Genomic DNA, 27,128 nt, shown 5'->3' on the forward strand with positions numbered 1-27,128 from the left:
CTGCACATCTTTCGATTGTGGGAGGAAACTGGGGCACCTGGAGGAAACCCACGCAGACACGGGGAGAATGTGCAAACTCCACACAGAGACAGTCGCCTGAGGCTGGGATCGAACGTGGGTCCCCGGCGCTGAGAGGCAGCAGTGCTAACCATTCAGGCACCGTGCCACCCCAAATTATCCAAACAAGATCTCAAGGTCTCGTAAATGCTTCCTTTTATTTACGATCAGATCAGTTATTTGAACAAAATACTCCCTGTTCATCTCATTCCGATAACCAAAGTTGTTCTCACATGAACAGCAAGGCAGGGCAGAAGAATGCACAACATCTGAGTAGTGAGAGAGGTCAATGAGCTGAACTGAGTAATATCTTTCCTGGTGTATTAACAGCTTTATCTTTATAAAATTACTAAACATCGGAGATTCAGAGTTACTGATTAGGAAAACAACATTGAAGACAGAGAATGCTGGAGAAACTCAGAATGCCTGGCAGAGTCTGCAAAGAAGAGAACACAGTTAACACAGAGGAGAAAGTGAGGACTGCAGATGCTGGAGATCAGAGCTGAAAATGCGTTGCTGGAAAAGCGCAGCAGGTCAGGCAGCATCCAAGGAGCAGGAGATTCGACATTTCAGGCATGAGCCCTTCTTCAGGAATGAAGAAGGGCTCATGCCCGAAACGTCGATTCCCCTGCTCCTTGGATGCTGCCTGACCTGCTGCGCTTTTCCAGCAACACATTTTCAGCACAGTTAACACAGAGTCTGCTATGACTCTCCTGTGATGAGATGTGTTTTTAAGAGGGATTTGTTCTGTTTCTCCATGGACAGCACAGAAAATAGCTTTTTTTTATTGAAAAGAACAGATAAAACGAATGCGAGTGTGTGGAGTCAGGCTCACACAGCCCTGGGTTTGAGCTTTCTGTTGTTGAAGCTGCTAGATACAGCTCTCTCTTGCTCCTGCACAATTCAAGCTTTTGGTTTTTCCTTTCTCTGGGACAGAAGGAGATAGCAAATGAGGGAAATTGGTTTTACTGAATTTGCCTTTGCCAAGGGTGTGTTAATAGTATGCAGCCAAATTCAAACAGTTGATGACTCGTAGTTATTCATGTAGTCTTTTGATAGAGTTAAAGTTGTGCCAATTCTTCTTTGTTGTTTGCATTTTAACTGGGGTATGAGAATAAAGTGTGTTTGGTTTAAAGCCCAGTAGTTTGACCAATCGAAACGCATCTGAAACACAGCAACTTAAACTAGCCTTTAAATAAAAATAAATGTGAGGATCTTGGCTATCGCCATGAGATGTTTTGAGGGGGTTTGGTCTGGTCCACACCACCTCTTCAAATATTAGACTGGATCATTTGCATTGTGCCAGCAAATATACAAATTAGGAGTAGAAGGAGGCCATTCGGCCCTCGAGTCTGTTCCACGGTTTGATAAAGTCATGGCTGATCGAATTGTGATCTTTATTTTTCATTGTTGTGGTTCTGTTCGCCGAGCTGGAAGTTTTTGCTGCAAACGTTTCGTTCCCTGGCTAGGGAACATCATCAGTGCTATTGGAGCCTCCTGTGAAGCGCTGCTTTGATGTTTCTTCCGGTATTTATAGTGGTTTGTTCTTGCCGCTTCCGGGTGTCAGTTTCAGCTGTAGTAGTTTGTATGTGGGGTCCAGGTCGATGTGTCTGTTGATGGATGTTCTTGTCGCTTCCGGGTGTCAGTTTCAACTGTAGTGGTTTGTATATTTGGGTCCAGGTCCATGTGTCTGTTAATGGAGTTTGTGGATGAATGCCATGCCTCTAGGAATTCCCTGGCTGTTCTCTGTCTGGCTTGTCCTATGATGGTAGTGTTTTCCCAGTCAAATTCATGTTCCTGGTTGTCTGAGTGTATGGCTACTAGGGATAGCTGGTCGTGTCGTTTTGTGGCTAGCTGATGTTCATGGATGCGGATTGTTAGCTGTCTTCCTGTTTGTCCTATATAGTGTTTTGTGCAGTCCTTGCATGGTATTTTGTAAACTACGTTAGTTTAGCTCGTGCTGGCTATTGGGCCCTTTGTTCTACAGAGTTGTTGTCTGAGTGTGGAAGTTGGCTTGTGTGCTGTTATGAGTCCTAAGGGTCGCAGTAGTCTGGCTGTCAGTTCTGAGATGCTCCTGACGTATGGTAGTGTGGCTAGTCCACATACAAACTACCACAGCTGAAACGGACACCCGGAAGCGGCAAGAACAAACCACTATAAATACCGGAAGAAACATCAAAGCAGCGCTTCACAGGAGGCTCCAATAGCACTGATGATGTTCCCTAGCCAGGGAACGGAACGTTTGCAGCAAAAACTTCCAGCTCGGCGAACAGAACCACAACAACGGACACCCGAGCTACAAATCTTCAACCAGTCTTTATTTTTCAGTCTACTCCCCAAAACCCATGACTGCCCGGGAAGTTGGGATTGATGAAGCAAACAGACAGCGTGCCAACTCGGGGACTCCTCTCAATATCTTTCCCGACCACCAGCTCCCCCCAACTTCTGCCGCAGGGAGGGCTCCAACATGCCCCCTCCTCCTTCCTCAGGGCCTTCCTGCTTGCTGCCCTGACCCGGTGACTGGCCGAGTGGCCACTCGCTGGACTCCAGCCTGAGCCCCAGCTCCCCCGGCCATACCCTCCCCCACCTTTACCTGAGAGGTAGGCAGCATCCCCCTTCTTGAACACGTCCTGTGCGATCTTTTTGGTGGTCGCCGTCTCGTTGACGTATCCGTCGAACCTCCGCAGAGGGTCACTCTGGACAATCCGACCCACCAACTGACCCGCTTCACCTGGGGCGGGGGGAACAGAGAGTGTGTGGCTGGTCAGACTGCGGCCAACTAAACTTCAAGAAAAGTCTACAATTAAAGTAACGCACCATGACATGTCCTAAAGACCCATCTGGTTCACTGACGTCCATTGGGGAGTCTGCCATCCTTACCCGATCTGGCCTACTTGTGACCCCTGACCCACAGCAATGTAGATGACTCTTAATCAAAGAGGGGATTAGATTGTGTATTAATTGTATGCCAATTAATTGTGTATTCTGTACAGGATGTGGGTGTCACCGACAGGGCCCTGTTGCTGGTCGGACCAGCCTTTGCCTGCATTCCCTAACTGTCCTTCAGAAGGTGCTGCTGAGTCAGCCTGCAGTCTGTGTGGTCTAACTGGAATTGTTCTGGGATTCAGACCCAACAACACCAAAGGAACGACAACATAGGTGAAAGGGAACCTTCAGATGGTGGTGTCCTTTGCAAGAGCAGACGGCACTGGGTTTGGAAGGTGCTGTCTCAGGACCCCAGTGAACTGCTGCAGTGCACCTTGTAGATGGTACGCACTGCTGCCACTGTGCATTCTCGAGAGTGGGAGTGAACGCTGAAGGGGTGGATTCAATGTTAATCAAGTGGGCAGCTTTGTTCTGGTGGAGTGGACCTTCTTGAGTGTTATTGGAACTACACCCGTCCAGGCAAGCGAGGAGTATTCCATCACACTCGTGACTTGGGCCTTGGAGATGGTGAACAATCTTTGGGGAGTCAGATGATGAGTTACTGGCCAGGGAACCTCAGTCTCAGAGCTGCTGTTGTTGCCACAGTAATTGTATGGCAGGTCTAGTTCAGTCCCTGGCCATTGTAAAGCTTCAGAATGACGATTCTCTGCCTTCCTTTAGCCCTTAGCTCGGGGGAAGGCTGTTCCAACATTCTGGTATATTGTCTAAATGTTCCATTTTTGTAACGGTGAATCTAACCGGTGAGATTTTGAAGGTTGTTTGACTGAGAGTGCAACTGTGGCAGGGACTGACCGTGTGTGCATACCTGTCTGTACGCACATACACATGTGCGCACATGCACATACGTATGTATGTGCCCACATCCCCCCACGTTCCCTCTCTAAGTCAGTAACACCTGAGCTAAACTGAACATCACTAACCCGAGAGATTTTCTCTTTTAACACAAAGAGTTTGGTTGTACTATGGTCACAGACGGAGGATGGTGTGTGAACAGCAGTTGCTAGGTTACTGTCAGGATACCTGGTTTACAGGGGATACAGACACCATCAGCTCCTCGAACCAGCTCCATCGTGTCCTCATTCACCTTTACTAACCGAATCGGGTAGACAAACGGCAGAATGCGACTGTTAAAGCCACAGGCACCAACCTGCAAAAGGAAATGAAGGACAACTTGCTTTGAAACTGCAGCCAGGCATCCTGCAGGCCCCAGACAAACTCCGAGGACCCACGTGGCCACTGGAAAATAGGTATACCTCGGAAATCCTGTCCTGTTGCCCACACACCAGAGCTCAAGCAAGCCTCACCGTACTGCCCCATGCCAGCAAAAATAAAAAAAAATCACATTTTCACAGGAAATTATTACTTGGCTGCGATGTCTGAAGATAACATTGGCCAATGTGACACCAAACAGACTGTGGTCCCACTCTCGACAAAATGACACCCTCTGGGTGCTCCAGTTCCCGCCCATAGTCCAAAGATGTGCATGTTAGGTGTAATGGCCCATAGCGTTCAGGGGTGTGTAGATTAGGTAGATTAGTCAGGGTGAATGTAGAGTAATAGAGTAAGGGAATGGTTACTCTTCGGAGTGGTCTTAATAGGCCAAATGGCCTGTTTCCACACTGTAGGGATTCTCTGATCCTATGAAACTCTCAAACTCCAGTAAAGGCTTGAAATATTTCTTGTCAACAACTTGCATTTGTGGAATGTGACAGGCCAAGGGAGTGGACAAATACATAGAAGACAAAGTATAATGTGGATAAATGTGAGGTTATCCAGTCTGGCAGCAAAGGCAGTGGGTTATTATCCAAATAGCAATTGATTGGGAAAGGGGGGAGGTGGAAAGAGGCCTGGGTGCCATTGTACACCAGGGACTGTCAGTAAGAACGTGAGAGCAGCAGGCGGTAAAGGAAGCAAATGGGCCATTGGTCTTCACAGTGAGAGGATTCAGGGACAGGAGCAGGGAGGGCTTGCTGCAGTTCCACAGGACCTTTGTGAGAGTACATGCAAAAGTAAGTATGTGCAGTTTGGGTCTCCTCATTTCGGGAAGGGGGGGGGGGTGGAAGAAGAGAGGGGGGGTGGAAGAGTGGGGGGGGGTGTGGAAGAGTGGGGGGGGGTGTGGAAGAGTGGGGGAGGGTGTGGAAGAGTGGGGGGGGGTGTGGAAGAGTGGGGGGGGGTGTGGAAGAGTGGGGGGGGTGTGGAAGAGTGGGGGGGGGTGTGGAAGAGTGGGGAGGGGTGTGGAAGAGTGGGGAGGGGTGTGGAAGAGTGGGGGGGGGGTGTGGAAGAGTGGGGAGGGGTGTGGAAGAGTGGGGAGGGGTGTGGAAGAGTGGGGGGGTGTGTGGAAGAGTGGGGGGGGGTGTGGAAGAGTGGGGGGGGGTGTGGAAGAGTGGGGGGGGTGTGGAAGAGTGGGGGGGTGTGTGCAAGAGTGGGGGGGAAGGAAGAAGGGGGGGGGAAGAAGAGAGGGGGAAGAAGAGAGGGGGGAGGGGGAGGAGGGGCCCAGGCATCTGTAGTCACAGCCACTGGACACAGGTGGAGGAGATGAGGGACCCACTGGGTAGCAGGGCTGGAGCAGCTCAAACTTTCCACGGGATCTGAAGGATTGGAGTAGCACCGAGGGCTCACCCGGTTACTGAGAGTGTGTGGAGAGGGCAGGAACGCTGCAACCGTGTGAAGCAAGTTCAGGAAAGGAATCGGAAAGCACTGCTCCCTGAAAAAACCCAGCAAAGGGTGGGATGCTCTTGGGAGGCTCAGTGTAGATGCGATGGGCTGAGTGGCCTGCTCCCACACTGTAGGGGGAGGGTGGAGGGTGGAGGCCTGGGGGAAATCAGACTGATTGGACCCAGCCTGCAGAGAGGCAGCAGGAATTGAACGGGCTGAACAGCTTCCTGCTGCCTCACTCCGACCCAGTGAGCAGTTTCCAATGGCACACTCCCGGCCCCATCGTGCTTTCCCTCCCTCCGCCCGTTCTTCTCCCTCACCCCATCTCCCTATCTGCCCCCGTACCCCCCGCCCCCACTCCCCCAGGTCCACCCTCTCCGCCTCCACCCCAGGTCCCCCCCTTCCTCTCCGCACCCACCCCGCCCCCCAGGTACCCCCCTCTCTGCCCCCACCCAACCCCAACCAGGTTGCCCCCCACTCTGCCCCCCAGGTACCCCCCTCTCTGCCCCCACCCAACCCCCAACCAGGTCGCCCCCCACCCTGCCCCCCAGGTACCCCCCTCTCTGCCCCCACCCAACCCGCAACCAGGTCGCCCCCCACCCTGCCCCCCAGGTACCCCCCTCTCTGCCCCCACCCAACCCCCAACCAGGTCGCCCCCCCACCCAATCCACCTCCCCAGGTCCACCCACTCCGCCCCCACCCAACCCAACCGCACCCCCCAACCCCCCCACCTCTCCGCACCCCCCCCCCAGGTCTCCCCCTCCCTCTCTGCCCCCACCTTGTTGTCGAAGTTGCCGAGGCTGCAGTTACACTCCGTGGCTCCGTAGAACTCCGCGACCTGTGGGATGTGGAAGCGGGAGGTGAAGTCCTCCCAGATGGACGGGCGCAGGCCATTCCCCAGCGCCATCCGCACACGGTGCTGCCTCTCCACTGCCCGCTCCGGCTGGCTCAGCAGGTAGCGGCATATCTCCCCGATGTACTGCACAATCTGAGGGAGGAGAACACGCAGGAGACCCATCAGGTGCTGGGGAGGTAGAGAGAGAGAGAGAGAGAGAGAGAGAGAGAGAGAGAGAGAGAGAGAGAGAGAGAGAGAGAGAGGGAGAGAGAGAGAGAGAGAGAGAGAGAGATGGGCAGGGACAGAGAGACAGTGAGAGAGGCAGGGACAGAGAGAGACGCAGGGACAGAGAGACAGGGAGAGAGAGGCAGGGAGAGAGAGGCAGGGAGAGAGAGGCAGGGAGAGAGAGGCAGGGAGAGAGAGGCAGGGAGAGAGAGGCAGGGACAGAGAGAGAGGCAGGGACAGAGAGAGAGGCAGGGACAGAGAGAGAGGCAGGGACAGAGAGAGAGGCAGGGACAGAGAGAGAGGCAGGGACAGAGGGACAGAGAGACAGTGAGAGAGAGGCAGGGACAGAGAGAGAGAGGCAGGGACAGAGAGAGAGGCAGGGACAGAGAGAGAGGCAGGGACAGAGAGACAGTGAGAGAGAGGCAGGGACAGAGAGACAGTGAGAGAGAGGCAGGGACAGAGAGAGAGAGGCAGGGACAGAGAGAGAGTGAGAGAGGCAGGGACAGAGAGAGAGGCAGGGACAGAGAGACAGTGAGAGAGAGGCAGGGACAGAGAGACAGTGAGAGAGAGGCAGGGACAGAGAGAGAGAGGCAGGGACAGAGAGACAGTGAGAGACACAGTGAGAGACACAGTGAGAGAGAGACAGTGAGAGAGAGGCAGGGACAGAGAGAGAGTGAGAGAGAGGCAGGGACAGAGTGAGAGAGAGGCAGGGACAGAGAGAGAGAGGCAGGGACAGAGAGACAGTGAGAGACACAGTGAGAGACACAGTGAGAGAGAGACAGTGAGAGAGAGGCAGGGACAGAGAGAGAGTGAGAGAGAGGCAGGGACAGAGTGAGAGAGAGGCAGGGACAGAGAGAGAGAGGCAGGGACAGAGAGAGAGAGGCAGGGACAGAGAGACAGTGAGAGAGACAGGGACAGAGAGAGAGAGAGGCAAGGAGAGAGAGGCAGGGAGAGAGAGGCAGGGAGAGAGAGGCAGGGAGAGAGAGGCAGGGAGAGAGAGGCAGGGAGAGAGAGAGAGAGGCAGGGACAGAGAGACAGTGAGAGAGACAGGGACAGGGAGAGAGAGGCAGGGAGAGAGAGGCAGGGAGAGAGAGGCAGGGAGAGAGAGGCAGGGAGAGAGAGGCAGGGAGAGAGAGGCAGGGAGAGAGAGGCAGGGAGAGAGAGGCAGGGAGAGAGAGGCAGGGAGAGAGAGGCAGGGAGAGAGAGGCAGGGAGAGACAGAGAGAGACAGACCCATTCCGAATTAAAACAGCAACATGGACCTGAAGGAGACTCAATCTCATTCCTGCAGCAGGAGCCCTAGTGTTAATCAGCTGAGTAAGGAGGGGTCAGTTAGCTCAGTTGGCTGGATGGCTGGTTTGTGATGGGGAGTGATGCCAACAGAGTGGGTTCAATTCCTGCACTGCCTGAGGTTACCATGAAGGTCTCACGTTGTCAACCTCTCCCCCTGCCTGAGGCACGGTGCCCATTGGGGTAAATGAGAGTGCTGCCCTGTGTTACTCTGGGACTGTGCTGACTTCACCTTTCCTGGAACAAAAGGCCATCGTGTTAGCCCAGCTCAGACTGCACAGGGTTAAAGGGCAATCAGAGAGGGTGGGGGATTCTGCAACGTCTCACAGAGAGTATCACTCACCGTGCACCTGTATTTCACACAATCGTCCCAAAAGCGTGAGGCAGAGAACTTCCTCCTAATTACCACAGTCAGTCCGTGCAGGAGACACTGCCCGATTCCCACAATATTCCCTAGAGGAACAAACAGGACCATGTCAGTGACAACACGCTCGGTGTCCACTCGTTAACATTCCGAGTATCAGCTGGAGATTAATGCTCCTCCGTTCAGCTCAGAGCCGCTCAGGAGCAAGACAACACTCAGCGATCTATCAAACCGACAGGGAAAGGTCCAGGCGCATCATGACCAGATACCGACCCCTCCTTCCCTCACTGACCCCCTCCTTCACTGACCTCCCCCTCGCCCTTCCCTCCCTCATTGACCCCCTGACCCCTCCTTCACTGACCCCCCCGCCCTTCCCTCCCTCACTGACCCCCTGACCCCTCCTTCACTTACCCCCCCGCCCTTCCCTCCCTTACTGACCCCCTGACCCCTCCTTCACTGACCCCCCCGCCCTTTCCTCCCTCACTGACCCTCTGACCCCTCCTTTACTCATTCCCCCCCCCACTGCCCTTCCTTCCCTCCCTCCCTGACCCTGACCCCTCCTTCACTGACCCCCCCCCACTGACACCCCCACTGCCCTTCCCTCTTTTGCTGACCCCCCTCCCTCACTGACTTGAACCCCTCCCCCACTGCCCTTCCCTCCCTCATTGGCCCGCCCTCCATTGCCCTTTTCCCCACTGACCCCTCCCTCACTGCCCTCCTGCCCCTCACTGACCCCTTCTTCCATCCACCATCACCCCCCCCCCATTCCGATTGTCCTTCACTCCGCCCTGTCCCTCCCTCCAGGCTTCACTGCACTTCCCTCAAGGCCCTCTCTCCCTCACCAGGTGCCCCTCCCTCACAGTACCTTCCTCCTGTCCTCCCTCACTGCCCCAGCTTTATGCACCTCCCCAGTCTCCCTCCAGCACTGCCCACCCTCACTGCTCCGCCTCACCCTCCCTCTGCATTCCTCCACAGTCCCTCATCACCTCTCACTCCCTCCTTCTTTCACCCTCCCTCACTTTCCCACCCCTACTTGACAGGGTAGATGTGGAAAGGCTGTTGCCCCTAGTGGGAAAATCTAGGTTCAGAGGATATAGTTTCAGAATAAAGGGTTGTACATTTAAGGTAGAGATGAGGAGGAATTTCCTCTCTCAGAGGGTAACAAACCTGTGGAACTCATGACCACAGGAGGCAGTCAAGGCTGGGTCATTAAGTATATTCAAGGTGGAGATAGACGGATCTTTAAGCAGTAAAGAGAAATCGATGGTTATTGGGAAAACCAGAAAAGTGGAGTTGAGGATGATCAGATTAGCTATAAGTATATTGAATGATGGAACAGACTCGATGAGCTGAATGGCCTATTTCCTTTCCAACATAGAGTCATACAGATCCTTCAATCCAACTCATCGATGCTGACTGGTGTCCCAAACCTTTACGGTCTATTTTGGGAAGTGACAGTGTTTACAGCTAGCACTGTATCCTGTCCCTTTCTGTCCCCCAAATCCTCCCTCCCCTGCCCCACATTCCTCACCCAGTTACCTGCCGAGTGGTAGAGAGGCAGACAGTCATAGACAATGTCGTCAGTGCGCATTCGAAACCCATAGTAAACCAAAGCTGCCATTCGGTAATACCTGGAAGGAGAGGGAACATTTAAGACTGGTTTCCAATTGAAAAGAGAGACCGGTTATCAAAGGTTTCGCTCTCCTGATCATCAGGACAAATGCAAGAAAAGCCAAATTTCAAACAATCACGACAATTCATATCACAGCAGAACAAATGCTGATTTATTGGCAAGTTGACCCTGGTTGGCCAAGGCAAAAATAACAGGGAAACAGTAGGCTCCTCAAACTCTCAAGCAATTCAGAAAATGGCATGTCGGCCTGAACATAGTGCTTTTGTTTGCAGAGGACAGTTTGCTGCATTTTCAATTTCTCCAATGTCTATCCTTCCAGGATTTTCCCCACCTACCTTTTTGTGGCACATCAGTCGAGTTTACTGGGCAAAGTGTGCCAACTCTAGAGAACAGGCAACGGGTCAGATGCCAGCTGGTGGTAAACACTTATGTCCAGACATCCAAGTGCCAAAGCTGGACTGGCACTGCCAGCAGAATACTGCACAGTCTGAGGGGACACCTTTCAGATGAGACTTTGAGGAAGCAGTCTGGCCTTCCCATTTAATCAGATATTGAAGATCTCCTAGCACCATCTAGTAGAAGGCAAAAGAGAGGACTGCAGATGCTGGAAACCAGGGTTTAGATTAGAGTGGTGCTGGAAAAGCACAGCAGGTCAGGCAGCATCCCAGGAGCAGGAAAATCGACGTTTTGGGCAAAAGCCCTTTATCAGGAGTGGAGGCAGGGAGCCTCCAGGGTGGAGAGATAAGTGACCATGTGGTAGAAAATGAGGTGCACCCCATCTGGGTGCAGAAGATTACAATGTGCCTGGATCTGGTCAGCAGATGGTATAAGTATCTATTAAAAATATCTATTATGGTTATAGACATATGGTATAAATATATTATAAATATTATTACTGTTATAGACAGATGGTATAAATATATTATAAATATTATTACTGTTATAGACAGATGGTATAAATAAAGATCTATTATGGTTATAGATAGATGGTAGACTAAAGAAAAGCTGTTTCCATTAAATGGATGGTACAAGCACAAGGCAAGGTATCCCATTAACGGGAAGGGGTAATGAGAGGAAGAATTGTTTTAAACAGCGCGTGATAATGACCTGGGACATGCTGAGGTGCAGCAGAGATAATGAATGATTTGAGGGGGGGAGAAACCTTGCAGGAACTACAGGGACGGGACTAAGTGGATAGCTTACAAAGGACAGTAATGGGCTGAATGGCCTTCTTTCTATGTTGTAATGCCCTTCTACTGCTATTGAAGATTCACTCAGCTGATCCTGGGTATGAAGGAGAGGCCGAGGAGGTTAGGCCTGTACTCACTGGAATTTTGAAGTACGAGAGGCGACCTCATTGAAAAATATAAAAATTCTTAGGGGCACTTGAGAGTCCATGTGGAGAGGTTGTTTCCTCTTGTTGGAGAGGGCAGGACCAAAGGGCATCATCTCAGGGTAAAAGGTCATCTGTTTAAGGCAGAGATGGGGAGGAATTGCTTCTAGTCAGAGAGTGGTGAGTCTGTGGAATCCTTTCCTGTAGAGAACTATCGAGGGTGGGTCATTAACTGTACTCAAGGCTGAGATCGAGAGGTTTTTAATAAGGAAGGGAAAGCAAGGGCTATGGGGTGGGGAGGCAGGAAAGTGGGGTTGAAGCACATCGGGTCAACCTCAATCTCACTGAATGTCATAGCAGGGGTTTGTCTGTGGTGTCTGGTTAACCAGGGAGAGAGGAGAGAGAGCGGGGGAGAAGAGGGATAGGCTGCAAGAGGGAAATACAGGATCACAGAACGGTGGCTGCTCTGGAAGATACTATTCAGACCTTCGCCCTATGCCAGCACGCCTGTCCCTCACACCCTCTGTCAGTACATTCCAGACCCTAACCACTTGAGTGAACCTGCCTCCCCCACACTCGCAGAAGCACGTTCCAAACGCTAACTACTCGAGTAAACTATGCATGAGGCCTGACTTCCTGGGCTTAGATTCACTGCGAGGAACTCAATCTGAAAAGGGACAAACTCAACAGCCAAATAGCCGATACCTGTACACTTTGATGAGAAGCAGAGAGGGAGAAAGGCAGCAAATGGTAATAGAGGCCAGATTCTGAGGGAGAGTCATACCAGACTCAAAATATCCACTCTGTTTCTCTCTCCACAGATGCTGCCAGACCTGAGTTTCTCCAACATTTTTGGTGTTTGTAAACAGAATTATTGACTCAATTCTTCACCCTGACCCTTCCTAATAGCACTCTCAATGTCTCTACACCCTTGGAGTGTAGCAGTTCAAGAGGGCAGCTCATCCCCACTTTCTCCACGGCATTTAGGGATAGGTAATAACTAACTGCCCCTCCCTGACACTCACATCCCGTATGAGAATAAAAAAGGAAACCCATCCTTAACTCACAGCAGGAGTGGATTTAGGTGGATACTAGTCATCACCTGGTGGTACATAGGAAGAGTGTGACTGGGATGAGACCTTGAAGGTTACGGTAAAGATTCAAGGTTATACATGGAAATAATCTTCCCATTTGTGGTTGAGGAGAGATAGGAATTAGGTATTGAATGTTAGACTCACTCAGAGTCATAGAGTACAGCACGGAAACAGATCCTTCAGTCCAGACTGTCCATGCCAACCAGATATCCTACATTAATCTAGTTCCAATTGCCAGCACCTGGCCCATATCCCTCTAAACCCTTCCTATTCATATACCCATCCAGATGCCTTTTAAATGTTGTAATTGTACCAGACTTCACCACTTCCTCTGGCAGCTCATTCCATACACGTACCACTCTGTGTGGAAAAGTTGTCCATTAGGTCCCTTTTAAATCTTTCCCCCTCACCCTAAACCTATGCCCTGTAGTTCTGGAATCCCCCACTCCAGGGAAAAAGACCTTGTCTGTTTATCCTATCCATGCCCTTCACGATTTTATGAACCTCTATAAGATCACCCCTCAGCCTCCGATGCTCCAGGGAAAACAGCCCCAGCCTGTTCAGCCTCTCCCTATAGCTCACACCCTCCAACCCTGGCAACATCTTTGTAAATCTTTTCTGAACCCTTTCAAGTTTAACAACATCTTTCCTATAACTGCACAGGCAGTACTCGAGCCAAAGAGTAAAAATGCATTTAAGGGAAAGTCCACTGAGCAACTGTAGGTCCAGGGAAGAGGAGGTTATGCTGGTGTGTTGAGATAAAATAGGGAGAGGCTCCTGCGGTGCATAAATGCAGCTGCAGACTTACTGGGAATATTGCCAGTTTCTGTGCTGCAGACTCCAAGTAACTTGCATTGATATAGCACCTTCAATATCCTTCCGCCATCACTACATGCCTCTCTGCTAAGAAAGTGCCTCTGAAGCAGCATCACTGTATGTTTGGGAAAAACAGCAGCCAATCTGCACACAGTAAGCTTCGACAAACAGCAAGAAAACAGGCAGCCAGTTCAACTGCTCCCTGCAATCCGTCAATAAATACCAGGGCCAATGATGCCACGGGATCTCTTACGTTGACCTGAAAAGGCAGGCTGATCTGAAAGACAGCAGTGCTGACAACCAGTAAATGTGAGAGCAAATATTTGAGTATTGTTGTTCAAAGGTTGGGGATAGAGTCCAGGGAACAAAGCCAGAAGCAGCGTTGAAAATGTAGATCGACAGAGGTCAAGTGAGTGCATTGGGCAGTGACACTGGGCGAACTCCGTGGCTTTTGACATCCTTCAGCTGTGGGTCCTTACCTGCTGTGAACAACTATAGCTGCCTTGGGCATGCCTGTCGTTCCTGAGGTGTAGATATAAAACAGACGATCTGCAACAAAAGATATATATTTATAAGGGACTGAAAAGTAACCTGTTAAATTGTGGAAAGAGCACAGAAGAAAGCCATTTGTCCCACTGTATCTGTGCTAGCCCTGTCAGAGAGTTCATTCCCCCCCACGGCAGGGCCTTCCTTTCCCAGGTTTGCAGTCCTGCTCTCCAAGTATTTACCCAATTCAAGTCAGTTTTGTTGAAAGGTGGAGTGAGCTGCAATGGGCTAAACTCCCCCAAATCTATTCGCACATATCCTTTCAGGCAGTGCATCCCCTATCACACTGAATAAACATTGCCCCCTTTGAACTTCTTCCTCAGGACTTGGTGTCACTGCAAGGAGCTTTTAGGGGGGAGGTCCTCGGAAATAACTGGGCAAGCCAGTGAGTTCCCGGAGTTAGGAATAGGGAATGGATGCTGGCCTTGCCAGTGATACTTAGTGACCCATCAAAGACAGCATGGAGTCACAAATGTGTGGGTGGCACGTTGGCTCAGCGGTTAGCACTGCTGCCTCACAGCACCAGGGACCTGGGTTCAATTCCAGCCTCGGGCGACTGTCTGTGTGGAATTTGCTCGTTCTCCCAGTGTCTGCGTGGGTTTCCTCCGGGTGCTGCGGTTTCCTCCCACAGTCCAAAGATGTGCAGGTTAGGTGAATTGGCCAAGTGAAATCACCCAAAGATATGCAGATTAGGTGAATTAGCCAGGCTAAATTGCCCATAGCGTTCAGGAATGTGTAAGTTAGGTGCATTAGTCGGGGAAATGTAGGATAATAGGGTAGGGGAATGGGTTTGGGTGGGACACTCTTTGGAGGATTGGTGTTGGGCCAAAGGGCCTGTTTCCACACAGTAGGGATTCTGTTCTACGATAATTTTAAATGCTTAGATGAAAGGGCAGGTCTGGGTTAGAGATGATAAAGTGGGCTGGGGAGGGCATTACCCAGAGGCTGGTGCTCCTGTGGTATGTACACCCGGTGTGCTGCTCAATTCCTCCAGGCGAAAAGGCTTGAGCTGTTTCTGAAGTGATTGGGGCAATAATAAGAATAACTTCACATTAATCAGGACCAGAGTGATCTCTCCGACCCACCAACAGAGAAATTCCTCAGCATGCTCCTCCTTCACCCACCAAACCCCGACCCTCCTGGGGTTTTCGATGTCTCGCTGCAATTGTACAAGGCCTTGATGAGACCACGCCTGGAGTACTGAGGAAAGTCTGGGTCTCCCTATCGGAGGAAGGAGGTTCTGGTGATGGAGGGATTGCAACAAAGGTTGACCAAACTGATTCCTGGGACAGAAGGACTGACATATGAAGGGAGAGTGGATCAGTTCGGATTATATTCACTGGGGTTTCAGACACAGAGTAACTTCTGTAAAATTCAAACAGGGCTAGACTGGGGGAAATGTAGGAAGGAGGACGACGGGGGGGTGGTCAGAAACAGGGGGTGACGGTTTAAGGATATGGGGGAGGCCATTTAGCACTGACATGAGGCGAAACATCTTCACCCAGAGAGTGGGGAATTCTCTGCCACAGAAAGTTTGCAAGGAGGAGTTAGATATAGTTCTTCAGGCTAAAGAGATCAAAGGGCCTGGGGGGAAACTGGGAACAGGAAACCTAGTTAGATGATCAGCCACGATCATATTGTATGCAGGAGCAAGGTCGAAGGGCCGAATAGACTATTCCCTACTCTCTCTGTTTCCGTCAGGATTTTGAGCGACGTTCTGGTGTAGCAGCTGTCCTCCGAATGGATTGGGACAGACGGGATTGCCCTGTTCCCCGAGGCTGGTACCTGTGAATCCTCGGTTCTGGAGCAGGGGAGGGGGCCGGCTTGACACAGCCTCCAGCAGATGATCGAGGTTTTCCGTACCGGGAAGCACCTCCGAGGAATCAGGCTCTCCAGAGCAGTAGAGGGAGATGGATTTGCCCAGCAGCGTATGGATCTCCTTCAGGGCTGTTCAGAAAGCAAGACAAGAAGAGGGAAAGTGAAGACAGACTCTCAGCATTTGGCATTTCCCGATGTCAGACCCTCCACAATTTATACTCCGGCCAGCCAGGGAGAGACTGCGAGTTTGATCCTTTTCCTAATGTCCAATCCACGACAGATAATTCCACGTGCACCACAAAAGGATAATTAAACATTGGAGTAAAAGAAGGCCATTCAGCCCATCGAGTCTGCAATGCCTTTCAGTGGCTAGTCTGACAATCCTCAACTACACTTTTCTGCCATTCCCCGTACTGATTAAAAATCTCTCACAGCCTTGAATACACTTAGTGACTCTCCATGGTTTAAAAAAAACTCCACTGATTAATCACCTTAAAAAAAACTCTCTTTATCTGTCTCAAATGGGTGACCCTTTCCTCACAGAGGATGACTTCTGTACCTAGGCTCTGCAAAAAGGGGAAATGACCTTTCCACATTTCCTCAGGCAAGCCCCTAGAGAATCAATACAGTCTCCTCTCAATCTCCAATCTCATTTAATTCACACACAGTAAGCTCACACCAAAAGAAACATATCAGGTACTCAGGTGTGGATGCCGAGAAAAATTTTTTCCCTTCAGTGGTGGTGGTTGTGGGGAGGGTTAAGTTGAGCCAGTTTAAAAATAAGAGGTCTCCCTGAGCTGAATGTTGAGGTGTCGGTGTTGGACTGGGGTGGACAAAGTTAAAAATCACACAACACCAGGTTATAGTCCAACAGGTTTATACCTGACAAAGGAACAGCGCTCCAAAAGCTAGTACTTCCAAATAAACCTGTTGGACTATAAGCTGGATTTAAGGTGAAGAGGGAGGAGAAGTCCTTTCTCTCAGAGGGTCTTTATTCTCTCGAATTATCTTCTCCAGACAGCAGGAGAGACTGGGTCTTTGAATAGAGAGTCAAGGCTGAGTCCGAGCATCAAGGGGGTCATGGATTATTGGGTGGGGGGTGGGGAGACAGGACTGGAGGATCCGGATGGATTCTGCACTCAAGCCTCTGAGGTGGGCTGGAGTTCAGGAGGCGATTGTGTTACCCACGCACACGGGTACAGGGGACAGGTCCTGACAGCAAGGATGGGAGCAGACAAAACTGAGCCAGCAACATGGACTCAACCCAGAGGCTGGTGAACTGGCAGTGACGGTGATATATTGGGCCCTCTGGGCTGTGCTCGGATCAAGATGCTCTCCTTTAACAAGACATACCCTAACGTGGAACAGAAACAAAGCTAGGTGCTGCACCCTCCAACAACAACCATTTGACTTGATATAGCTGCCTTCAGTCCCAAGGTACTAGATAGTGAGCAGCAACAAAGCGATCCTCGGGGAGCCATTCCGGAGGATTGTGGGCTGCTTGTTTGTTCCACTCATTTCCCTAATCTCTAATTAACTTTACAGCACCTTTATCTTTGCAATCCCAAGAGAGAGTGGCACTCAAATACAGATATGTGATCCTGTTATGACAATGCCTGTGCTGGAGGAAGTGACTTAATCGTTGTGCGCTTAAGATAAAGGAACAAATCTTCCCGAGGGGTTTCAGATGAGAACCTGGATTCAAAACAGTTCCTCAAACTGTGTCCCATATCCAACCCTGGTCTTATACTTTACCAACTAATCCCTTCCTGAAATCGCATGGTGAGTAACTACAGCTAATGTAGAAGCCAGCAGGAGGAGTGGGAGAGATTCCTGATCAGCCACGTGTTGGGAAGGACACTGGGAATCTTTGCTGTCACTCCAGGATACAACATGCCTGGGAAAGTGCAGGTTGCAACAGCAATGCAGACTCCCCGAGTGAACTGTAACACACCACCAGCACAGTGTAACAGCTTTCTCCAGCTGCTGTGAAACCGTTCCATTCTGTGTACGCCCACCTTCTCAAAATGGCAAACATGAGAAAAGTCTCTCACATTTCCAACAACTGACCAGCCAATTGACAGAGATAAAGGCTCAAGCATAAAGAAAACACACAAAGATTGAGGCAGACGTGCACCGTGATTTTACATTTGTAAAGTGTAAACAGGCAGATTACACCCCACACAGATAGTTTTGGAAACAAACTTTCTAATTAGGATCAATTGGTGGACCCACCCAATTGCACACACTCAATTAAACATTGGAATTTAAAAACACTGCCAAATTTCGTAAGCAGACAGATAATGAACAGTTTCAGTGTTGCAATTGACTAACAGAAAGGATCCAAGTTCTAAACTCTCAGAAACACCCTGAGCCCTCTCCATCAGTGTGCAGCCCTATCTCCACCACATTGCCAAGTAGTGGAGGACAGAACTGGAGCCAATCCTTATACAGTGCAAAAGTTGTCATTCCGGGTAGGGGGCCATGGAGGGGGTCGTTAGGGCCAACTGCCTGCCCCACTTCTGTGGTTATGTCAGAGCCCAGGTGTCTCTGGAGAAGGAGCACGCGGTGTCCACCAACACCCTGGAGTTGTTCAGGGAGAGGTGGGCGCCGCAGGGACTGGAGTGCATTATTTCCCCCTCCAGCTCTATTGTGATTTAATCCCTGCCCTCCCCTTCACTGTTTGATCACACAGCATTGCCCTTTGATGTGAAGGGCACTGCTTGTCACTGGCCACTCGGGTGTTTCCTATCTTCCTGGTGGTGAGAATTGAATAAAGATTCGTGCACCTTGTGTCTCTCACTGTGTCTCACAGCTGCACACACACACCATGGGTGCTGGGGAAAAATAAGCGCTACCGCAGTTAGGCGGGAGTGTGTGGGGAATAAAAAAACCAAAAAGAATAAAGAATAAACAGGAGTGTCAGACATCCTATTCACTCAGAGCTGGATCAGTGTCCAAAAAAAAATAAATGCGGTTATTCAGAAAAACACATAAGAGACCTCTGCATCTTAACCTATCAGTTTCTCTCTTTTATATATAGGAGTACAAGGTGACTCTGCAGTCAGTGCACAGTGACACAATGTAACTGATCATGAAATAATATACAACCAACACCAAGTCAGAGCTCCATAATAATCAGACTTTCTGAATTTCACTCAACTTTTCTATCAATCGAAGTCAATGGAAAGGATGGACTGGATGGATTGTTGAATGAGGAACATTGCTCACTTTACACAATGGCCTTAAAATCAGTCTGTGGCGAGGCCCTTGTACTGGAAACGATTTGGAAGCCACAATTTTTCATTTTTTGTTTTTTATTCACTTGTGGGCAGTGGGCATCACCAGCTGGACAATTGCTGCCTTTGAGAAGGTAGGCATGGACTGCCATCCTGACCCGCTGCAGTGCCCCAACAATTGACAATCTGGAATTCTACCATTTTTAAGAATTCCACCTGGGGAAGAAAAGCATTTATTGTCCCTGAAGTACAACAGAATGCTTTACTGCATCATGATGTGGAGGTGCAGGTGTTGGACTGGGGTTGACAAACTTAAAAAACACAACACCAGGTTATAGTCCAAAGGGTTTATTTGGAAGTCTTTCCTTATGAAGAGCTTTTGCCCGAAACGTCAATTCTCCTGCTCCTCAGATGCTGCCTGACCGGCTGTGCTTTTCCAGCACCATATTCTCAACGTAAACACCACACAACACCGGGTTATAGTCCAACAGGTTTAGTTGGAAGCTTTTCAGAGCGCCTCTCCTTCATCAGGTAGCTGTGGAGAGGATCCTGCCCCACCACCTCCCTGATGAAGGGACAGCGCTCCAAAAGCTAGTACTTCCAGATAAACCTGTTGGACAACAACCCAGTGTTGTGTGATTTTTAAATTACCTGCAGGTCAGAGTCTCCCATCCCAATATGTGGGCCAGACTTCACAGTGACAGCAGATTTCCTTCTTTAAAGGGTCACAGTTGATCATTCTGATATGCTTTTACTATGAATTAGTAGATCCTGGTCAGTGATAACAAGAGTCTTATTCCAGATTTATTAATTCACAGAAGGGTTACGGTGCAGAGCGTGGCTATTCGCCCCATTGTGTCTGCACCAGCCTTCAAATGAGCTTCTTGACATCTAGTGGTTCAATGGAATCACAATGAACTATAACAGGCCCTCAGCAAGTTGCACTGTTGCTCAATGAACATGTGCTGTCTCCACAAGACACAGTTTCTTTTGCAAATGTGCGAATTGACAATCTTGTATTGACAATGGAACATGTTCTTCGCTTGGGGTTGAATTCAAAACAAGCAAAGTAAGAGGTTCCTCAACTCTGTACCTGGCATCAATCCTTTAGACTAAAGAGAGCTCAATACTGACAGTGGAATCATAAAAAGTGGAAGAAAAACACTCCTAAGGACAGACATCACCCACCGGAATAACTTTAAAAAACTGCTCACTTTTTGAAAGGATGAGTCTATCGGAATCCCCACCCCTGGATGTTCATTATCAGCTGACCCTTTACGTTTGGAGGTTGTGTTTCTTGGAACTAAGCATTTAGAAAATGCATAGATTGGCTCAACTCCTCTTTTAATTTTGTAAGATTTCTTATTTTTATGGAAAATGAATATTCCCTCCAGCCTTCTGTGACACCCCTCCTTGGTTACTGTTCTGAGATCCGTCCACATAAGATGGATACGACTCTCAAGACAAACAAAAACTTGAGATGATGTTTATATGAAATATTAATCCTGGGTTATCTGATTTCACTGACTATTTCAGAATTCAAACAATTTTCAAGAGATGGGCAATAATATTTAGGAAGCACTTAGACAGACATGTTATCAAGCAGAGAAGAGTGGGATACAGACTTATGTGCTCTCTGGGCGGTTCCCGGGGGGAGGGGGGTGTGGAATACGGAGACAAACATCGACTGCGCCTGGAGGACCATCTAGTCAGTGAAAGATGCCCTTTGGTCTGCCCAAAACTTGTTGGTCTTCCAGAGCAAGGGACACATTAATGTTTGGGGCAGCTGCCAAGGTGCAGTGGGCACAGTTCAGTCTCACGTCTTTCAGGTAAAGTGCAATGGCAGCCCATACAGTTATCGGATCCCTCCCATCCCCTCAAACATCTGCAACTATAATCTTGTACAAGAAAGAAATGCCTTAGGTTTGTTTGTTGGATAGAGTCAAACTCGAACGTTGGTTTGGTTCTTCATATGTTACTGTAAAGAACCAAACTGCTTCAGTGACTATGTATAGAAAGATATTTTTCAGGTATAAATGTATATTTTTGAAACAAAAGGAACATGGTTGGCATGGCCATTGTGGGCTGAAGGGCCTGTTCCTGTGCTTTATCGTTCTATTACCAACTTCCTGATTTTCTGCCACCTCCTCATACATTATTGCTATTAATTAATTATCCAAAACGCTCTCAAATGGCTCAATTGAACCAGCATTCACTGTATTTCCAGGCAATGCATTCTAAACTCCAACTGCTCACCTGGTGAAGAAGCTTTTTGTTTACATCACATTTGCTCCTTTTACAAACCACTCTACATTCTTGATCCTTTTCCAAGTGCAAACAGCTTCTCCCTACCTCGTCCAGCCAGCTCCTCTCACAATGTTGAAAATTTCAATCAGATCGCCTCTTAGCCTCCTTCTCTCCAAGGAGAACAGTCCAACTTCTTCATTTCACCCTCATAACTAAAGTTTTTCATCCCTGGAACCATTCCTGTACAGTACCTCACCATTTTCTTCATGTCCGTATGATGTAGCACCCAGAACAGTACACAACACTCCAGCGGAGGTCTAACTAGTATCCTGTAAAAGTTGAACGTCACCTCCTTGCTCTTGTACTCTACCCTATTAGCAAAGCCAAGGACACGATATGCTTTATTAAATGCTCTCCCTACTTGTCCTACTACCTTCAGTGATCTGTGCACATACACCCAGCCCCTGCACCGCCTTCAGGATTGTACTCACATCTGGTCAGGAAATGCACTGAAAGACAATATAAAAGAACATCATCCCACTCTTCTCTACATTGAACCCCCTCTGCCACCTATGCATCCACTCCACCAACTTGTGTACCACGTTATGAAGGTCTACGTTGTCCTCTCAGTTTACAAATTCTCCACGTTTTGCGTCATCTGCAAACTTTCAAATTGTCCGCAGCACACCAACATTCAAATCATTAAAGTGTATCAGGAAAAGATAGGGTTCCAACGCTGACCCTTGGGGAACTGAATTAATTGAATCTAAATTCTCCATCAAAGTGGGGTCTCTTGAATAGTCATCCAGTAACATAACCAGTGAGTTATGAGAAAATTTGTAGCTCAGGTTATTTAATAAGGTCAAAGCTTCTGTGGAACAAGGCAACGCGTGATCACTAGATTAGTTAAGGGTTCATTTGGAGAGGGTTGGTTGTATAAAAATAGGGAGCTAGTAATCAGTACATGTTGGGTTTTATTGAGTGTCGCTAATTGAAATAGAGCGGTCACTCAAACGTGTGGACTTGAACTCTGTAAAAAAGCATTTATTTTCGAGAGGATTCACTGTGCTACCATTCCAAATATGTATTTTTTGCATTGTCAACCCATACATGGTTGGCGAGAGAGTTCATTGACTGTGACAGGAACCAGCGCTGCCTAGTGGCAGGAGGTCTGCAACTCATTCATGACAGACATTTCTATTGAAAATGTCTACATCTAAATTCAAATGATTTTCATTATAAACACAAGCTTTTAAAGCTTTGTTGAAGAATTGTGATATTGCAGCTGTCGATCATCAATGTCCTTAGGAAGGGAATTCCAGGATTTTGACCAATGATATTGAAGGAACAGTGACAGATTTCCAAATCAGGATGGGGAGTGTCTTGAAGGGGATCTTGCAGGTGCATGGGTGTTCCCATGTCTCCGTTATCTTGTCCTTCCAGACGGATACAGTTGTGGGTTTGGAAGGTGCTGTCTAAGGATCTTTGGTGAATGTCTGTACTGCTTTTTGTAGATAACACACACTGCTGCTACTCAGCATTGATGATGGAGGGAGTGGATGTTTGTGAATGCAGTGCCAATCAAGTGGGCTGCTTTGTCCCTGGATGGTGTCAAGCTTCTTGAGTATTGTTGGGGCTACACCCATCCAGGCAACTGGGGAGTATTCCAAAACACTCCTGACTTGGGCCTTGTAGATGGTGGACAGGCTTTGGGAAGTCAGGTGGTGAGTTATACGCCGCAGTATTCCTAACCTCTGACCTGCTCTTGCAGCCATTGTATTTATACAAGAACGTATTTATATGACATTGAGTTACGGGTTGTCAATGGTAACCCCAAGAATATTGTTAATGGAGGATTCAACAATGATCACACCATTGAATGTCAAGGGGCAGTGGTTAGATTGAAAATGTGTTGCTAGAAAAGCGCAGGAGGTCAGGCAGCATCCAAGGAACAGGAGATTCGACATTTCAGGCAAAAGCCCTTCTTCAGGAAGGGCTTATGCCCGAAACGTCGAAGTTCCTGTTCCTTGGATGCTGCCTGACCTGCTGCGCTTTTCCAGCAACACATTTTTAGCTCTGATCTCCAGCATCTGCAGACCTCACTTTCTCCTGGCAGTGGTTAGATTGTCTCTTCTTAGAGATGGTCATAGCCTGGCATGTGTAGCACAAAACATTAATCTGAAGTATTAGAATGTGTATTTTCAGGACTGCTGCTATTTAGCTTTGGGGAGGTGGTGGTGGGGTGGGGGAAATCCTACCTGTCTGTCTCCCTCTTGGTTTAATTATAACTTGGGAAGTGTTTATTATTCAGGCGTCAATGGAAGATGCAGCATCTGTGCAAATTGCACTCTGTCATTTTCTCGCCTTCATTAACATTCGATGATGATCACATGGTTCACAATAAAGCCAGCAGCAGGGAGTTCGAATTCCATATCAGCTGAGGCAGACTGGAAACCGGTTTCCAACAACAGAAAGCAGTGCTTAACAAATAAATAAATAAATAATCTGGATGGAGTGGGCAGATACTGGGGCGACAGACCTGCCTGCCAAATCATATTTCACACGTTAAAAATCGCAACTATTGCCAGAAGTAGCTTTTTCACCGATAGAAATTGAAGAGGAACAAGACTGAGGAATAGTCAATACCGAAATTTCACAGCACAATTAGATTAGATTAGATTAGATTTACAGTGTGGAAACAGGCCCTTCGGCCCAACAAGTCCACACCGACCCGCCGAAGCGCAACCCACCCATACCCCTACATATTCCCCTTACCTAACACTACAGGCAATTTAGCATGGCCAATTCACCTGACCCGCACATCTTTGGACTGTGGGAGGAAACCGGAGCACCCGGAGGAAACCCACGCAGACACGGGGAGAATGTGCAAACTCCACACAGTCAGTCGCCTGAGGCGGGAATTGAACCCAGGTCCCTGGCGCTGTGAGGCAGCAGTGCTAACCACTGTGCCACCGTGCCGCCCAGATGGCCTACCTTTGCTCATATGTTCCAAACCTGAATCCAGAAAGTGAGAGTATTGGGTGCAGTGCTTCATCTGTGCATCACTTTAACTCTATGCCCTCTTATTCCTTTTAGGAGCAGGAACAGCTTTTCCCGTTTACTCTGTCCAGACCCCTCGTGATTTTGAAAACCTCCATCAACTCTCCTCTTCGTCTTCTTCCCTCAACATTTTTTCAATCTAATTTCAGAACACAAGTTCCTCATTCCTGGAACCACGCTTACAGCACTCTCTCCACGTCCTCCCCACAACAATGTTTGGTTTGTACATTCCTGTGAAAAAGGCACACGAGATTCCAGTTGCTGGAGAGTCGACTGGTCTGTCCTGCAAGTTGCTGCCTACGGATTGTAAACCAGATTTCAATGAAGTCCTGGACTGACATTGGTTCAGTCACTGAGCGCAGTTTGTAATGTGGGCTGGCAAGGGTACCAACCTCACTTTATACCCATTTCAGATGGGAGTTTAAAATTGCCAGCCACTCTCACCTCCCTGGCACAGACATTCTGCAGGCACCTCCTCCCACAACTGCCTGGCTCCCAGCTCAGGAAGACATTCAATTCTAGTTCCACAACTTGCCCGTAGTGTTAGGTAAGGGGTAAATGTAGGGGTATGGGTGGGTTGCGCTTCGGCGGGTTGGTGTGGACTTGTTGGGCCGAAGGGCCTGTTTCCACACTGTAAGTAATCTAATCTAATCTAAACTTCCCACCTGGCTGCATGCTTTTCTTCCTGGGTCATGCTGCTGCTTCAGCTGCAGCAGGGCTTTTGGCTCTACATTAGTCATTTCCACTGCTATACAACCATTACCTCCAGCAAAAAGGTCACTCCGGACACCTTGCAACCAAATTGCCCCAGCAACCTCAGTTGACCCCAGATTCAACACACACACACACACACACGTCCTCACTCCCTGACTCCAGCACAGACAATATCGCTATTGATGTGGAGATGTCGGTGTGAGACTGGGGTGGCAAAGTTAAAAATCACACACCAGGTTACAGTCCAACAGATTTATTTGGAAGCACTAGCTTTTGCAGTGCTGCTCCTTCATCAGGTGGTTGTGGAGTAGATAATTGGGACTATAACCTGGTGTTGTGTGATTTTTAAACAGTATCTCTATTGCAGCTCCCACTCTCTGACCTTTCCATTACATCTCAGTAATGCTGCTTACAGCCATGTACCCTCCAGGCCCTCTGCCCTACAGTCAGTCTCATTTGTCCCCACCACAAACTACATCAATTCAATAAAAGTGAATGATGTCAAAGCAAAATCTACTGCAGATAGTCAAATATATAGAGATACAGACAGATTATCTATAGCGAGAGGTATAGAAAGAGAGAGATAGAGACATATACAATATAGAAGTATAGATAGATATCTCTAGAGAGACAGTTACAGAAAATTATCTGTAGAGAGAAATATAGACATATACAATATAGAGATATAGATACATATCTAGAGTTACAGAGAGAGCAGAAGAGACAAAAATAATATGTAGAAATATAGATAGTTATCTTCAGCGAGAGATGGAGCTATAGATAGATATCTGTAGAGAGAGATAGGTATAGTAGATACAGAGAAATAGAGATCTACACAGAGATATAGACGAGAGGTACATTCACATGTATATAAAAAGATGAATTGAAATGAGACAGAGACAGACAGAGAGAGAGAGACAGACAGAGAGAGAGAGACAGACAGAGAGAGAGAGACAGACAGAGAGAGAGAGACAGACAGAGAGAGAGAGACAGACAGAGAGAGAGAGACAGACAGAGAGAGATCTCTGAGACTAACTGAAATGGATCAGATGAAACCACAATCCCTCTCTGCCTGCTGCAAGGAGCCTACTTGAAATGACTTTGCAACACTCTCAGCGTAATTCCTCCAGGATTTGTTTCAACATGACGGAACCAGCCAGAGTAAACAGGAAGTAAAGGCTCAACCTCACACAGCGAGGCTGAAGGAGAACTGGAACAGGAGACAGGCCATGGTGTATCCATGCTGGGTACAGTGTTGCAGCAGTAGGAGTACAATGGGAATGTTATTAGATTAATCCAACAACACGGACTCTCACTTCAAACAGACGCATTCAAAAAATATATACCAGCCTGACAACTGGAGGAATTCAAATTCAATTAATTAAACCTGGAATAAAATTGGAGTCTCATTAGGGGTCACGAAACGACCAGATAGTCATTTGAAAAAAGGCTCACTTATACCCTTCATGGAAGGAAATCAGCTCTCCTTATTCAGGCTGGTTTACACGTGACTCCAGACCAATGACAATACTACTTTGTCCCACATGGCCATTTTAGGGGTCAGTCAGTCAACCACAGGTAACGTTCTGGGGACCTCGGTACAAATCCCCACACACCAGATGAAGGAATTTGAATTCAATTAAAAATAATCTTCTGGAATTGGGTATCTAATGATGACCATCCATCCATTGTCCTTTGTGAAAAAAAGCCTATCTGCTTCACTAATGTCCTCTAGGGAAGGAACCTGCCGTCCTTACCTGGTCCGGCCTACATGTGACCCCAGACCCACAGCTATGTGGTTGGCTCTTAACTGCCCTCTGGGATGGGCAATTAACCAGGCCAACCAATGACACCCTCATCCCATGAATGAATTTTTAAAAATTGGAAAACATGGGTAATTCAAGAAACACCTGGACAAATACATGACTAAGAACACAAGAACTAGGGTTAGATTATGGCTGAACTTTTTTTGTGGCCTCAGCTCCACTTACCTATCCCTTCACTAGAACCCTTAATTCCTTTACTGGTCAAAAAATGATCTATCTTTGCTTTAAAAACATTTACTGAGGAGGCTTCAACCACTTCACTGGGCAGGGAATTCTATAGATTCACAACCCACTGGGTGAGAAGTTCGTTCTCAATTCAGTCCTAAATCTGCTCCCCTAACTTTGAGGCTACGTCCGCTGATCCTACTTTCACCTGACAGTGGAAACATCCTCTCCACTTCTCTCGTCTATTTCCTTCATAATTTTATATG

At 48.4% G+C, this 27,128-nt stretch overlaps 1 protein-coding gene across 1 annotated transcript in view; it reads right to left on the reverse strand.

Moving 5' to 3' along the window:
• slc27a4 (solute carrier family 27 member 4) overlaps positions 1 to 27,128 on the reverse strand; it is a 61,136-nt gene that overhangs the window by 9,776 nt on the left and 24,232 nt on the right. The window contains exons 3-9 of the mRNA XM_060841527.1: positions 15,579 to 15,740; positions 13,727 to 13,796; positions 9,911 to 10,002; positions 8,351 to 8,460; positions 6,437 to 6,646; positions 4,024 to 4,150; positions 2,651 to 2,788 (exon numbers count right to left, since the gene is read on the reverse strand). Of these exons, the coding sequence (XP_060697510.1) occupies positions 2,651 to 2,788; positions 4,024 to 4,150; positions 6,437 to 6,646; positions 8,351 to 8,460; positions 9,911 to 10,002; positions 13,727 to 13,796; positions 15,579 to 15,740 (909 nt within the window). The remainder of the gene's footprint in view (positions 1 to 2,650; positions 2,789 to 4,023; positions 4,151 to 6,436; positions 6,647 to 8,350; positions 8,461 to 9,910; positions 10,003 to 13,726; positions 13,797 to 15,578; positions 15,741 to 27,128) is intronic.

This window comes from Hemiscyllium ocellatum, chromosome 21, assembly GCF_020745735.1.
Source record: "Hemiscyllium ocellatum isolate sHemOce1 chromosome 21, sHemOce1.pat.X.cur, whole genome shotgun sequence".
NCBI classification, from domain to species: domain Eukaryota; kingdom Metazoa; phylum Chordata; class Chondrichthyes; order Orectolobiformes; family Hemiscylliidae; genus Hemiscyllium; species Hemiscyllium ocellatum.